At 31.7% G+C, this 16,198-nt stretch overlaps 1 protein-coding gene across 3 annotated transcripts in view; it reads left to right on the top strand.

Moving 5' to 3' along the window:
* GRIK2 (glutamate ionotropic receptor kainate type subunit 2) overlaps positions 1 to 16,198 on the top strand; it is a 358,136-nt gene that overhangs the window by 193,784 nt on the left and 148,154 nt on the right. For all 3 annotated transcript variants that reach the window (XM_057364086.1, XM_057364085.1, XM_057364087.1), the window contains exons 10-11: positions 4,144 to 4,257; positions 11,894 to 12,100. In XM_057364086.1, the coding sequence (XP_057220069.1) occupies positions 4,144 to 4,257; positions 11,894 to 12,100 (321 nt within the window). The remainder of the gene's footprint in view (positions 1 to 4,143; positions 4,258 to 11,893; positions 12,101 to 16,198) is intronic.

The raw sequence follows: 16,198 nt of genomic DNA, 5'->3' as shown, positions 1-16,198 counted from the left end.
CCTCATTGATGTAAAAAAATGTCATGTGCAATCCCAGATTTTCCATAAGATACTTGTTCCTGAAACTCTTGAATGAGAGGTGATAATCAGACATCAGTCAATAAGAAGTATGTGTTTCCAAATAAAAATTCACATCTGACAAAAATGATAGCTCCTTTTAAGATGAAAATGACAAAATTAAGAGATGATTGGAGTGCTGCTAATGTAATRTACCACAAAATTTTATTACAGTCACTCTGGACAGACTGAAGCTATTCATGATTAAGCACAGTGAAAATCCAAAACTGTGACACTCCRGCATAATAAATTATAATTTAAATTGCAGTCAATCAGTCTTTGCACTGAGGCTACATTGTTAGGAAAATTATTTTATACTTCAAGGAGATAACAAATACCTGAATTTAATACCACTTTTGATATGAAAATTTGTCATTCAAGAAAAATCACATATCCTGAATAAGAAATATTACAACTGGCTTGAAGCCTTTCTCAGAAACCTTCATGCAGGGTGAACATAAATGACACAAAATTAGTTGTAGTTCATTGTCCAGCATATCAAAGTAAGATCTTGTTTCATTTTGTATCTTTCATAATGATCTGGGGAAAAAAAAAGTCAATAGCATGAAAAACAGGTTTTGTAAAAGAGAAAAAAATAAAGACATARTAAATCTATGAGATCCAGAAGTATTGAAGTATTCTTATTAATGTTATATTTGATAAAGAAGGTGTGAATATTAATATTAGTGAAGAAAGCAAAATAAATTAAGCAATTTGCAAATGTGATATACAGAAATATGAAGAAACAATATTATTCCTAATGGAGAATAATTATTTCCTTGGTGAAATCCCCACACTACTGACTGCTCCACAAAATTAAATAAAGGTGATACACCATAGATAGATTTGACAACTCTTTGAGAGTTGAATGTGGTTTGGGTTTTGGCTGCTTAGTTTGTTGGTACAACTGCAGAAAGGCAATGATCCTTCCTAATACAATGCTTGTGGCACTTCACTGTGAGTCATTTTCAATTTTGATTGACTCAGAGCAAAAATAACGTTAATTTTCACAGGAGAACTTTGAAGAAAAATAAAAAAGAATAATACTTGAAAGTGCACTTATGTATTCATGAAGATATATCACTTTTCAAACATGCAGAACTAAGAAAGTTACTGATTTTTTGTGACTCCCATCTCCTGAGACTGAAACTCAGTAAAGTGCTYTAGAGCATATGCAAACTCAGCAAATTTTAAATTACATGAGTATGCAACAATGTTTTTTTGGGGGAGCGTGGGGAAGTATTGTAATGGTTTTGGCTAAGACAGAGTTAAATTCCTTCTATAAGCTTGTATGGAGCTGTGATTTGGATTTGAGCTGAAAAACAGAGTTGATAACACAGGAATGTTTCAGAAATTGCCAAGCAGTGCTTACATAGAATCAAGGCCTCCTTAGGCTGCAGAGCTGCAAAGTGGTTCTGGGTGGGGATGTCCAGCTGGAAGGGAAGATCTGCTTTTGAGGGACTGCAGTATCCTGGTAGTTACCTTAAAGCTGAGAATGTGAAAGCTTGGATGCAAGTTTTTAACCATTCCCATGTAGCTGGGAAATTGTATTCCATGTCCTTGAGGACGGCCCAATTACTGTCTTACAGAATATGACATTCAYGATGAGTGTAGCTCTTGGAATTGTTTCAACTTAAAAAAGGTGATTCTTGCCTAAGGTAATTCTTTCCATAATTTTTCTTTGTCTCACTATGGACCACCTGCTTTGGATCCTGTACTTAGGATAAAAAAGTGTTGAAATGTTCTGATTGGCTAGTTGGCTTCAGAGAAGTKTAGCCATTTAGGGGAATTGAAAAGAATAGGAGATTGAGGGCTTGACAATRTAGTCACTTCCTGGGACTCTGTTTACTCTGTGAACATTCTCTCTAAACTATGGATACCTGTTTCACTTTTTTTTCACATTTGGAAATTTTGTACGTTTGTTTAGAATAAATGTAATGCATTAAATTAAATTGTAGCTTGTTTGAATTTCAGTTGCAKACTACCTTGATGTGCTTTTTCTGCATTTTTTGGTGTTTAAACTTTTCTAGTAAAAGCACAATGACAATTCTATTCAGTTCAAAAGGCTACTTAAMACACTGCTGAAATAAATAGAAAATAATTACCTTGCTGCACTATTTATGCAGAATTTTTCTATAAAAAACCTGTTTGTATGATTTACATATAAATATAAGGTATATATATATATAAGTAATATATAAAAGAAGCTGTGGTGCAAATTGTTGAGTTTGAGCTCATCAATAAGATAATCCAAAGAACATCTAATTTTGACATTCAGTAGATTGTCTGTAGTTATATAAAATCCAAATTTTAACAGTTGATATTCTTTTACTTGTGGCTGTGRCTATGTTAAAAAGTAGGAGAGGAWGTRTTTTAGTTAKCAATGCAAAYATAAATTTGAATTGTGAACATGAACTTGAACGAAGCATWWGATTTAATTGATTTAGGATTTGAAATCCATCAGATAAGTTGATGGTGTTTCCTTAGACATTTTTGTGTTACTTGTGTACCTGAAGTTATATCTTATAGAGAAATTAGTTCAGCTTCAATTACTCCATGACAAGCTCAAGTTTTGCTCTTTGTCATTCCTTGTTATTCTACTGTGGTTTGGTTTTTGAAGTAAAACAAACACTGTGATTGTCATAATTAACAGAACACTGCAATTAAATGGTAGCAATCCTTTTATAATTTCTTAATTGTGCCMAAGCTGTAAGGCTGAACATTTTGTGTTTTCTGAAAGCCTTTCAATTCACCAAATTAAATGGCATTAAAACTGTAAATGAGAGAGAGTTTTTCTGGTAGCAAGGCTTGATTTTACTTTGAGATGATGTGTGAGAAGTTATTTTCCAATTGTATTTCTGAGGCACGCATATTCTTTCTCCCCTTCATGATTCTTTGATCAGTTTACGAGGTGCGGAATGGCCAGGTTCAAAAGAGTGACTTCTTGGAGCTGAGTKTTAAGCAAGGAAGAAAGATAAAATATTGATTCCTGTGGAACAGAAAATTGARGAAGAGATCAAATTTGTCTTTTCTCTATTACAGCATCCACTGATTCATGCTCTGCTGTAGTCTCACTTTTAGAAATGGAACTCTTTTTATCCACACTGCATTGCATCCTAAACTTACTTTACAGCCCTGTGGCAACAAATCACTTAAAAGTATGCAAACAGTCTCTCAGGAGACAGTTGAAAAGATTATTTTAAAAATGGTGTATGTTTATATGCACACGTATATATTCACAAAGAATCCTTTCAGAAATTCTTATTTTTTGTCTAGGTGTAGTTTTAAAATATCTTTTCCTTGTATTATTGTTATTGTTTAATATTTTAAATTATGTTTAAAATTCTATTTAAAACCAAAGTAAGTCAGATTTGTGGGTTTTTGTAAAAGACAGTGGAATAATATGAACATTCTGATTTTTAAAATGGCTAGTTATATTTACTGCTTGACCATTGTCTAGAGATGAAAATGCAGATAAATTACAGATAAGCATCATTACTTAGTATGTAAGGCTGTCTTTGACCTGAACCTTCAAGCATAACCTTGGATGTTCTTACTTAAATAAAAATCCTATGGACTTTATTTCAAAATATAAAAGTATACTAATGTGTCAAAGACTTAYCTGTAAATGAATTAAGTTATTGCACTTAGCCTGTTTCTATCTTCTCCATYACTTTTTCTCCAAAACATATTTTGTCCAGCTGTTCTCTCTGATCACAGAAAAAGGTAAATCTTTTCATAGAGACAATGCTCTCTGCTCTGCAAATGAATATCTGCCTGTTATCTTCAGATATGGTTTATTTTGAAAAATGGAAAATTAGGTATTAAGAGTAGCTTTAGATATTTTTTATGTGATTTTTACACTTAATGTCACACTTCACAAAACATAATTTGAGGTATTGGTAATCATATTTTAAATAAGCAGACTTTAAATGCAATGACAGAGAAAAATRGAAGAAAATTAATAATAACTATTAGCAACCATTTTTTTCCCTGTAGCAATCTGTTTTTTTCCTTATAATGTTCTTTTCTAGATGCTGAAATGTAACTAATGGTCAATTTACACAGTTATTTCCTGTTTTACAGGTTGGAACTTGGGATCCGTTGAGCGGCCTTAACATGACAGAGAATCAGAAAGGGAAACCAGCAAACATCACAGATTCCCTGTCCAATCGCTCTTTAATTGTCACTACCATCTTGGTAAGCAATTAAATTTGCTTTTTCAGATATAGGTTATGCAGAACAACTAATAGAATGTGATACACTAATTGCAATAATAATGAACAGTCTGCAGTGTGTGTTACCATTACTTAGAATTTACTGTGTCATAAGTGAACTCCAATTGTTAAGCCAGTCATGGATATTTGCTCTTATCTTAATAATATTATTATCTTAATAATAAGCAAGTTATCCCTATTTTTGAGTTATGTTAATTGATCATGATTGAATAAAATGTTTTCTACTTTACAAAGCTACTTACTTCAGCACCATACAAGAGGAAAAAAGATATTGGTTTAAAAAAATGTTTTGTCTGTTGGCCTGATGATTTTAACCAGCAAAAATTTATTGCTTTTGTTTGCTATTCTAATAACTCAAAGGAAAGTACAAAGTATTTAACATTTATTTAACGCTGTTGTTACTCAATTATTGAGACTAAATTTTTAGTCATACACATATTTAATTGATCCGTCATTTGAACTAGAACAGAAGAATTTTGAGTAACTTCTTTTTATTTTCATTGTTGGCCAACTCACAGCAGTGACTGAGGTATTTTTMCTTATAATTAAATACATTTATTTATGTGAAAATAAGTGTTAATTAGTCTTACAATAATTTTGAAATAATAATTTTAATTTCAGTACAAATTAGAAACTTTCTAGAAGTGTGTCTGCTATGTTTGTCTGCTGCCACCATTATTGTGAATTTGCAGATATCAMAAAGGAATCAACTTCCCAACAGTTGTATACTTTATTAAGAAACTTTTACCTACCAACATATGTTTTGACATTTCAAGCTAGAATGAATTTTTACAGGTACATAGATACAAATGCCAGTGTGCTTTTAACATTTTATGTAATATAAGTCATATAGTTWCATCTAGTGTGTAACTTTTCATTGCTTACAAGGTCTGTTTACAAATGATAGAAAACCTTCTTAAATCCTTTGTTTCATTTCTTCCACTACWTGTAAAATACATATCAGATATATAAATTTGAACATGGCTTATTTATATATCAGATATACGTTCTTTTTATACTAAGACCAACAGTTTTATAACAACTTTCTCTTGTATATTCATTATAGTAATGGTACACTAAAGCTATAGTTTGTAAACATATAATCTCTCTCTCTTTTTTTTTTTTTTTTAATAAAATGTAAATGAATGTCTTTTAGTTTCTCATAGTAAAAACATGTCTCCCAGAGTATTAATCTGTCAATTTTCTTCCCATTGGTTTTCACAAGTTTCCTGTATGTGAGTACTACTGCATTATCTAGTAAACTTCCTTACTGATTCCGTTTGACATCTCATGCTCACTATACTACTGTTGCTTTGYACCCAGGTATCCTGACCAGGATTTTTCTTTGTTCTTTTCACTGATGTACAACTTTGATTCATGTGAACCTAATTGCGCCTAGAACTACTGTTTTACAGAATAAAGTTCTGTCTCTGCTAGTGACCAGTTCCCTTCAATACTCAGTAGTGAACCAGGTTTTTTTATTGCACACTTCCATAACCATCAAAGTACTCTTGATTCCAGATCAGTGATAAAAATACTGGGATGAGGATCAGTCCCTGCAAGATTACATCAGAAACACACAATAACTTAGGRTGTTTCAAGTTTGTTTGTGTATTAACATCTGTCCGTTCATGAGGTTTGCTTTTGGTTTCATATATGATACTAGCATGACTGAAATAACTAGTCCGAGAAATGGTAAATGGCACAAATGGAAATAGCAGTGCTGCCAATCGGCATCGACTTTAATCTGGTAAAGCTCACCAGAGAAGACTCCTGAGATTTGAGAGAACAGCTGCTTTCTGTATTCAAGGATACCCTTCCTCTTAAGAGTTAACTTTTGGTTAKTGGTCTTTAATAAGTATCCATCCTCTTTGCAGGTATCTAAAGAATGCAATAAATAAAAGAAATATGAGGACTTTAAATTGGTGTTACAAGTTGCTCACTTGTAGCTGCCTTATTTGCTTGTTATTGTCTAGTAAAAGTTTTGGTAATTGYAGTACACTTTTCAGCTATGAAGAGTGGTACTCAGAAGAAGTGGTACAAATTGTAAGAGCTCTATTCAGAATAGCAAAATGAATCCAAACCATTTTTGGTACAGAAATACATGTACTAGCTCTATTTTGTAGTTCTATCTTTTTTGTGCTTAGAAGTTACATTTCTGTTGGACAGAAAGCATATTGCTGAATATTCATTTTGTAGCAGTRCAAGGGAATAATATAAAATGCTAAACCTCCTAAAAACTTACCTTCTTCATCATCAGTTTAATTTTCTCTCTTTTTTTGAGCCTGCAAAATCTTGCTTAAAAAAAGGGCAATTCTTTCATTTAAGCTGTTCATATGGTTTTTCTATGCTGGTTTTTTCACTTTAAGAATTCCCTACAATAGTCTATAGTATACTGCCAGCTGTGGAGCCTTAATCATTTTTCTCTGTAGTTTGCTTTAATACACACTTTTCATTTAAATATCCCAATATTTCTATTATTTTTAATTCTGTTTCTCAAAATTYGGAACTATATCTTTTTCCTCCTATATTTTGCAGTCATTATGATCTTTACAGCTGTAACTACACCCTGTATTTTCAGTGGTGGCTGAGTCTACTGARGAAGAAAATACACTGATAGGAAAAATAAAAAATAAACTATGATTCATAAATTCATCTGCTGCAAATAAAGACAAAACTATGTGCTCCTTCTTGTCTTAAATTCTTCATAATGAATTTTTCAGGTAGCTAGCTGAAAGATTATTCCTTGATTTTCTCAACAATTCTATGCTTTATTCTGGAAACAGGTTCTCATCTTGCAAAATCCTCAGAAATTTATCTATGTGTAGTTTTTGTGAAGAAACACCTGATTTCCAAGTTCTGATCCCATATCAGCYACAAATGTCAAGTGAGCATGTCCACTGGAGAGATAGTCAGATTTTGTTAAGGGGAGAGGGGGTAAACATTTGAAAAATAATAAGTGTGATGGTTTCATCTTTTATAACCATATCTTTGGTTATATCAATCTTTTTGATTCCACTCCTTTATTTTATTGTAAAACCATCTGGATTGAAACTTCAGAATTTCTGTTTCATTTAAAAGTCTACTTCATGAATATTCTACATTTAGATAAACCAAACCAAACAAAAATCCTGCAGAGAACAAACTTTCAACTTCAGTAATAAGGATTCCTTATAGTTTRATTCTCCTAAATTGACTCCTTCCAGAACTCTGATACATTTTTTTTTYCTGTAGATTCAGATGTAAATAACTAAACATTTTTGTTCTTGTATATATTCTACTTTCTATTTGAAAGATTTTTAACTTTGAAATTCAATTTCCATGTTTATAAAGGTATGTGCATGGTGCTTATATTTTTTTATGCTAATCGCATATCAGCCTGTACATATTATCACTCTGGTTCATTTGCCCTGTTCTGCTGAAATAAATGCTTGTTTCCTTTCCTGTGTAGCTTTTATATACTTTTCTGTATCTGTTTACATCAAAGCTCRGAAAAGCTCACAGTTGTCAAGTTTAATTTTTCCAAGAAATGTGTGAAAGTTATGAAAGGTGTGTGATGTTCTCAAATTTAGTGGTTTTTTGTTACTTCACATTTGAAAAGTGAAATTACTTTTTTTATTATACTTCCCTGAAAAAAAATGCTTTGAAATAGGAATAGAATTAGAAGGAATTAGAAGGAATTAGAAGGAATGTTTGATAAATATTCATAAAAAAGAAAAGAACTTGAAATTTAAAACTTGTAATTTCTAGTAACATTTTTGTGGTTGAAATATAATATAATTAACAGGAATAATTCAAGTAAGTATTTGTTGTGTAAATCTGAAGAGAAAAAGAAAATGTTTAGAAACTGTTTTTTTTTAGAATGTGTGCTTTCATTCAAGCATTAACTATACATTTTAAAAACTGAAACCAGTCTGTAAAGTTACAATATTAATTTCTTTTCAAAGATTTACCTTCTAATTGCTGATATAGTTTTTAATCTACCTTTGATTTCACTGTTGCTCATGAGCATGTTTGCAGAAGTTTTAGAAGTTTTTCAGAAGTTTTCCTAAGTTTACTTTGCAGTAAATTTTCTCAGAAAAATTATTTTTTGCATTTTGTAGTTTATCCGCATTCTCACTTTCAGTACTTATCTGGCTTGGGATGGGGGTCTTCTGTATCCTTCTTCCCTGAAGGTATTTTAGTCTTATGAGACATTAAATGATGACTTTAATCTTAAAATTTTGTAACAAGCTGACCTTTTGTTAATTTAGAGTAACAATGTTTTCTGGAAACTTGTTTCTTCGAGGATTCATTCTATAGTCAGTGTTTATGCAGYGAGTTTTTGTTTCAAGCTACCCATGTCATTCCAAGCAATATTAAAAATCCTAATGGGAAGGTGTTTCTTTGTTTTCCTGTGTCCAGTTGAAACACTTAATTTCCACTGAAACTGTTTAGAAGAGTTCAAAGAATACTCGCTTTGGGATGTGGTCTAGTAGTTTTTTACGGGTTAAGTTTTCAGAAACTGAAGGGAAAAAAATAAAATGTGAACCATGKTAAATTAAATATAAACCAGATGCCAATCTATAAATCACTCAGTATAAAAACACTGTCTGCCTAATCAATGATAATTGTCCTAGTGAAAGATTTTGGTGGAAGTGATAACCCAGCAAGAAACAATGGTGATTTTACATTTAATGCTTAGACACTTTTCTGAGAGTGTATTTAGCAACCAGTTTTACATTAGCACATTCTATAAATTTAAAACTTGAGCAAATAAGCCTTGTAGCACCATTTGCATGCACTTGTCCAGAATATATGAATTCCATGTTCAGTATTTAGAATGTATAACTGGMGGAAAAAGCAAACTAGAGAAAACTTAGGGATTAATAAAAGCTATTACAGATCAAACTGGCAAAGCCAGCCATGCTCAAGTTAAGTAAGAAATTTCTTTACATAGCAAAGAAAAGATCTGAGGAGAAAAAACTTTTTTTTTTTTTTTTTTTTTTTTGTACAGTAGAAGACTAGAAGGAAAAGTAGCAAGTACCAGCAAGAAAATTACTTAATGTAGGATTGGAAAAGCATTAAGACAATATTAATAACTTATTGATCAGACTTGTCAGCAAAAGCTGAGAATTATTAAATAGTGGTACAGATGCTATTGCAGCCATTATCCAAGTTGGTTAGAGTAAAGGATATAAATTAGTATGGTGCCTGAGCTAAGAATTCCAGAAAGGGTTGCAAGATTTTTTTTTTTTTTTTTTTTTTTTTTTTTTTGCAATGAAATATAAAAAAGCATAAGTATCAGCAGAGCAGATAAAATGTCTGAGGATTACTGTAATGATCTGATAGAAAAAAAATGTAAGAATGTATCAATGAGCTGGATTGCTCAGTGAAGAAAATCCTGCTGTGCTTATTAAGTAAAGCAGAATTAAAAGCAAGAATTGACGATTTACACTTCCTCCCTGATATTGCACATATTTAAATTCTGTCCCAGATAACTCAGGATTGCTTGGAATGGAAGATAGAGACAAAAATGTTGTCAAGAATCTTGCCAAGATTCCAGAGATTGAGGGATGTGTGAGACTGYAAATATCTGAACAACTCTGAGGATCTGTGCACATGAGTATTTGAAGCTACACTGGAATTCCTTCCTGTCTACAGAACAGGCCTTGATGCTGTGCAAACACTGCTCAGGAGTAATTAAACCATCCCTGTATTATAAAACGGATTTAAGCACAAATCCAAAACATACTAGTTAACGTGAAGAAAATTGCTGCTGTCCCAGATAAAACAAGCACACTGTGTTCTGTCTTGGCATAGCTTCTGCTTGGCCAGTAGTGTGCTTTCTTTAAGGAATTCTCATTTCACCTGAAAAAAACCCTGGTTTTCTTACAGTTGTTTTCTTTGAGATATTCCATATCAATTTCCTAAGTTTATTAACACCTGTTTTCACACATAGTTTTTGCTCTTATGCCATCTCTGCTGTTCAAGAACTATTCAATGATCCTTGTCATTTAAATTGCTTTCAACTTTTGAGTTTTCTGTTAGGTCTTTGTTCTCATCAGTACTACATCTAGAAGAGATCTTCTGGAGTAATTTCCTTATCTGTTGCTTGAGAAATTTCTGTCAAAACATCCTAATAGTTTGGCTGGACAATTTATTTCATGTTTGTTCCTTGTCAATTGTATGAAGATCAGTGATGCATTTTTTGAAGATATGGCTGTAACCTTATTAGTTTCAATGGGAATACTCCCAGTTCTTTTAAGAATAAGATTTTTCCCTGCATTCTCCTTTTCATTTCTTTGGGTAAAATTTTATGTACTAAAGTTCCAGTTTTATGTGGATATAATGTTTAAATCATGGGAAACCTCAAGGCAGAAGATTACATCAAGAATGTTGACTTATTAAGGATGTCATGTGCCTGTGGAATGAGATGCCTTTAACCCCACTCAGTGCTGATGTGGAGRTTTAAGACTCTAAGAATTTTCTTAAATTGCCCCGGAGAGTTTATCTGATTATTCATTAAGTCTTGTATTTGGTGCAGTGATTGGATCTGCTATGATTTATCTTACCTTACTTGTTTTTTTTGTTTTTTTTTTAATTATAAAAATTGAAAAGAGTCTCTTCCAGAGGTGAACAAAAATCAAATTGCATACTTTACCTAACAAACACAACTTGAATATTGGCTCCATATTGGAGTTGGAAATTACCAAATGGTTTCTGTATTWTTCCCTTTAGCTTTTCATTTGAGAAAGGCTATCCTATATTGGGAAAAAGATGTAAATATACTATGTTTTGATAAATGTTAATTTTCTTCCTATAATTATGATTATTCTGCCAATCATTTGAATTTGTTTGCTGTCTGTTTGCACACCACTTAATGCAAAAAAAATTACATTGTAATTTGCTTTAAACATAGGAAGATAAATGCTTAAAGAAATTTAATTAAGTTTTCATGGAATGTCTATCATAGAATTTACTGTATGAGTAGACTTTTTTCAGATTTTCCTGCAGTCTTGTAAATTGCAGCCTATAACTTAAGGCAGCAGAGAAGTAGGTGCTTTCATGGACGTTTTCCTCCTATTGTGGGTTTTCTACACTTTGCCTAACAAAACACTGAGAAAACAGTTTAAACATTTGTATAAATAAGAGTGTAAAATCTAATACTTMAAATATTTGATTGATGTTTGGGGTTTTAATTTTTTTTCAGTTGCCAAAGTACATTGTTTCTGCATTTAAAAATGCTTACATTGCCCATCCAAACAATACATTTGATATTACTGTGTAATGCAATTAAGGAGCATATTTAAATTTAGTGTTTATATGAATTCCTTGAAGATATGTCTACAGTGTTTAGAGTGTAATGTTTTCCAAAAAAAAAAAAAAAAAAAAAAAAAAAAAAAAAAAAAAAGAGAGAATCTTTGAAAACATATGTAGACTTTAGATGCATATAACCAAAGCTTAAAGAATTCTACTTTTCATATTGTTTCTTTGGGCAGGGAGCGGTGTCATGACTGTATGCATTTGTATGCACATGGGTGTCTCCTACTTAAAGCTAAAATGAGAAGAAAGGTGTGGGGGCACTCATTATCCATTCTGTCTTTTTAATTCTTCAGGAAGAGCCATATGTTATGTTCAAGAAATCTGACAAGCCCTTGTATGGAAATGATCGGTTTGAAGGTTATTGCATTGACCTCCTCAGGGAGCTCTCTACTATCCTTGGTTTTACCTATGAGATTAGACTGGTGGAAGATGGAAAATATGGAGCCCAAGAAGATGCCAGCGGACAGTGGAATGGAATGGTTCGTGAACTTATTGATCATGTAAGTTAACTTATAACCTTTCAACTATGCATTTAGRTTTCAAAACAGTCTATGATTTGTATAATTGTAAAAAATTGTAAAACTTTTATGATAATGCCATTTGAATACTATTGTTTTCAAAATGCAGAATGTTTTAAGAAGTAACGCAAGTAGATTGATACCCATTATTTCCTTGGTTTGTAAAATAAAGCACCTCTGTTTTGCCTATAGGCAGTGTTTGTTTTGGTTTYGGTTTACCTCTTCCGTAGCATATGTCTACCTCAAAATATGAAATAAATAGTACTCAGGATTTTATAGCAAAATCTATTCTTTACTACAGCAATATGAGTCAGCTCTCCTGTTTTGATAGTGGATCTGGGATTTTTTCTTAGAGGAATTTCTCTGTGTGTAAACACACATATTATTTGWCATTCATCTTCCTTGAAATTTTAACAATAAAATGCAAGCAGTAAGACAAAATTGACAACATATACTGAAGGAACAAAGTAATGTCACACCAGATGACATTACAATTGACTGTAAAGGATTAAAGGAGGCATTATCACAGGTGCTTCAAAATRCACTTTCTCAGTTGGTCAGGCCGGTTGAATTCAGTCTCTTATAAGCATTTTTTTAAGTTTAAAAATGTTGTCGTTTTCCCTTCTCTATTTATTAGGATKAATTGCTTGATAGCACTTTCTCTATAGACGTGGTCAAAGATTGAGATGAAACATATTCTGCACATCACTGTCATTTAAAATAGGAGACTATAGTTAATTCAAGTGGAACCTCTTAATGATGTAAAAACTACATGAGTAGCTTGAAAAAAATGTTTACTTGTCTTGTTTAAATTTGCTTTAAGATTTCAGCAGATGGACAGAACATGTGCTAATCAAAATATTCATATTTACTAGGAGGGTTGTTCTTCATGCTTTTCTAGTAAATGACAATCCGGTATTGCAACAGATGTTGATTATGCCTGGCTTCACACTTTTAAGAAGAATGTGTGGGAGTATTATAGTTACATTATCTTTAAATGTGTGTATGTATTCTACCTAGTACACATCTATAGAAAGCAAACATATTTAGCTAGACTTTCTGTCCATCTCTATAAATGGACATTTTTACCCATGAATAARTGCATAGGCATGTTCAACTCTTAGATTTATTGCTTGCTAGGTAATATCATCATCTGGAACTAATTTTCCGTTATTGAGGTAGATACTGTGGAAGTATTTTTTCAGAAGCAAAACTAAATCACATTTTTATATGCCTTTTATTATTCAGCATTAAAGCATTCTTAAGAAAATGCTAGTATGGCCTTCCTAAGCTTTACACTAAGATAATCTTGAAATAAAATGCATTTGAACAAGTTGCAGCAGTAAAGTGTGTGGAACAGTAGCTTTCCCCATCCTTTCCTCTTGATAACATGGAATGAAACATATTATTTTTTCGCATAAAAATTATACAACTAAACATATATTAAAATTTATTTTGCCTTTTGAAATGGTTTTTACTTAGGAATCAAAAAAATTTAGAGGCTGTGTTAATTCATATGGAAGATGTAGTCCAACTTCCTAATCTGGACGATAAACTTTACTGGTCTCTCTCAGTTTCTCAATTGTTAAAATTTTTCTTTAAATTCTTTGGTTTTATCAATTCTTACTTTATAATCTATTTGAATACATGAAATTTATTTACACACTTGTGCCCTTTATTTACATGCATGTTATTGGTGCATTTTATTGGCAAGGACCACTTCAGATCTCAAAAGTGAGGCAAAAGAATTTACTGAAGAACTCCAGCTAGACAGTTACCACAGTTGGTGTTTCCATATGGTTAATATTTCACATKCTCCAGTAGCTTTTCAGTCTTTCTATTCCTTTAGAAAATAATTTCAAATTGTCAAGGTTTTCATTTCTATAAAGTAATTTAATAAACTCTATTACTTTATTTTTTGAAGGGGTAATTATTCTATATTTTTTCAACTGGACTTTCTAATTGAAATAGATGGACTACAGAACAAAGACAGTTGTTGGAGTTGCCAGAATACCTATATCTATTGAAAAACATTTTTAGAAGTTATTTTTATCTGTTTGKTATGTTTCATCTGTCCAATCAGTTACATTCAGAAAGCAAGGTTACAAGCTGTAGTATATATGTTTGCAAAGGTAATGTGTAACATGCATAATCCAAKAATAAATCAAATGGATAATTTTGATATATTTATATGTGTAGAAAGGAAAATGCGCCATTTATATAAAGATTTAAAGTACCAAATAAATTCTAAGATTTAAATAAACATTTTAAATCAATGCTTAGTCACTTTGCATAATTGCTGTGACTCAAAAAGTCTAGATGAAATAAAGATAATGCTATCTGAGTTGGGCTCAGCATATCATGTTAGGCCCAGGATTTGAATTTTATACCATGAACAGATACTGAAGTGTTTAAATCAGGCTTTGTTTGTTTTCAATCTCCTTTTCCATAGTTTTCTCATGTTTTTCTTTCTTTGACTGTTTTACTCAGTTCACATCTGCATTCTGATATTGGTCTCCAAGCAATAAGTAGCTTCTTTTTGAATTTGTGGTAAAATTTTGAATTTGTAGCACTGAAAATTAGTACAGTGATTCCTTTCTTTTGACAACTGACAATAAATTCTAGTTGGGAAAAAGACACTGGTCTCTGGAGTTGCAAAWAGAGACCAGAGAATATTAACTAGGAGAGCAAATATAGATGACATTTCTCTATGACTAAATTTTGAATTGAATTTCTCCAGTTAAGCTCTCTGATTTCTTTGCCACAAGTTTTCATTCARTATTTTATCCTCTTCTCAGGTTAGTTCAAGATATAAGTGTTACATATTTGAAGGAGGAGGTGCTAAGTTCCAGGTATCTCCATTCTTCATGGATAAATTCTTCATAAAAAAAAGTAGTTTTTATACTTGGCTTGCTGCCTTTGGTTCAGGAACTTTATGAAAGGACAGATTTATTGAATTGTTTTCGAACTGAATCATAAATTCTGGARAATTTCAGGTTGTTCTATAGTGCTAAAAGTTGTCATTTCAGTGTATTATATTGCATGAGATGTATAGTTTGAGCGTGTCAATTATGTTCCAATATAGCTAGCACAGACAGAATGAATGATATAATGATATCATTTTATTTTTAGAAAATGAGACATCTTATTTTACAGATCCAAAATTACTTTAAAAAGTCTTATAGTTGGGTTCAAAACCAGGAAAAAAAWTTCTGTTTTATACTTTGACAGAGCTATAAATGAGAAATCTACTGGGAAATAATTTATTATTATATATACATAATTAAAAATAACTTTTTGGGGGGTTCTTTGAATGATTCTTCTACAGCACAAAGCTTATGCATTAAAAATACACTTCAAGGCTTTCAGATCTTTTATGATTCACAAATAATTACAGAAAAAGTCCAATTTTTAGATTATGATTGCTCTTTTGTTATATGTGAGGATTCAATTGGGACTTTGCCTCTCRGAAGAGTAGAAATTTTAGCTTGGAGGAATCTTACAGAGTTGAGCAGTTGGAAAGCACTACTTAATCTGAGTTAACTTCAGTCATAGCACTGCTTTTTGCTTCAGTATAATTTGAATTTTTCAAAATCAWTACCAATTTTTCAAAATAATAGTAGTAGTCTTTTATTCTTATAGTAGCAGAATAGATGTTAGTATAATCAGTTTAAATGTTTTTAGTGATTTTTCCTCTGGCAACCTGTTAATTTCTATCTTTTATTTTTAATTAAGGTCCTTATGATCTTGGAGACCTATAATAAAATCCTTCATATTATTGTGTAGAAGTGGAAAAAAAACTTCTAATAATTGACCATATAGATTTTTTTTTTTCTTTTTGAGCCAGTGAAGAAGTTTTACATTCTTCCACCTTTTCCTCCCATTTCAAATATAATTTCATCACATGGTTTGGACTCTACCTCTTTCCTTCACACTTGTATGAGGCTACGGAACATCTCTTCCCTCTTTCTTCTTGTAACTTTCATGCAAAATGCCCAACTGTTGAGGTTTTCATTACAGTGCAGGAGACTTTAACTGTGGTTCTTCTATTAAAATTTCAGAAGACTTGACAGTAACAGG

Source organism: Malurus melanocephalus, unplaced genomic scaffold (genome assembly GCF_030028575.1).
Source record: "Malurus melanocephalus ecotype Western Australia unplaced genomic scaffold, MMel_1.1 scaffold_35, whole genome shotgun sequence".
Lineage (NCBI taxonomy): Eukaryota > Metazoa > Chordata > Aves > Passeriformes > Maluridae > Malurus > Malurus melanocephalus.
The sequence above is the reverse complement of the archived record's forward strand: the minus strand, read 5'-3'. Positions and strand labels throughout refer to the sequence as shown.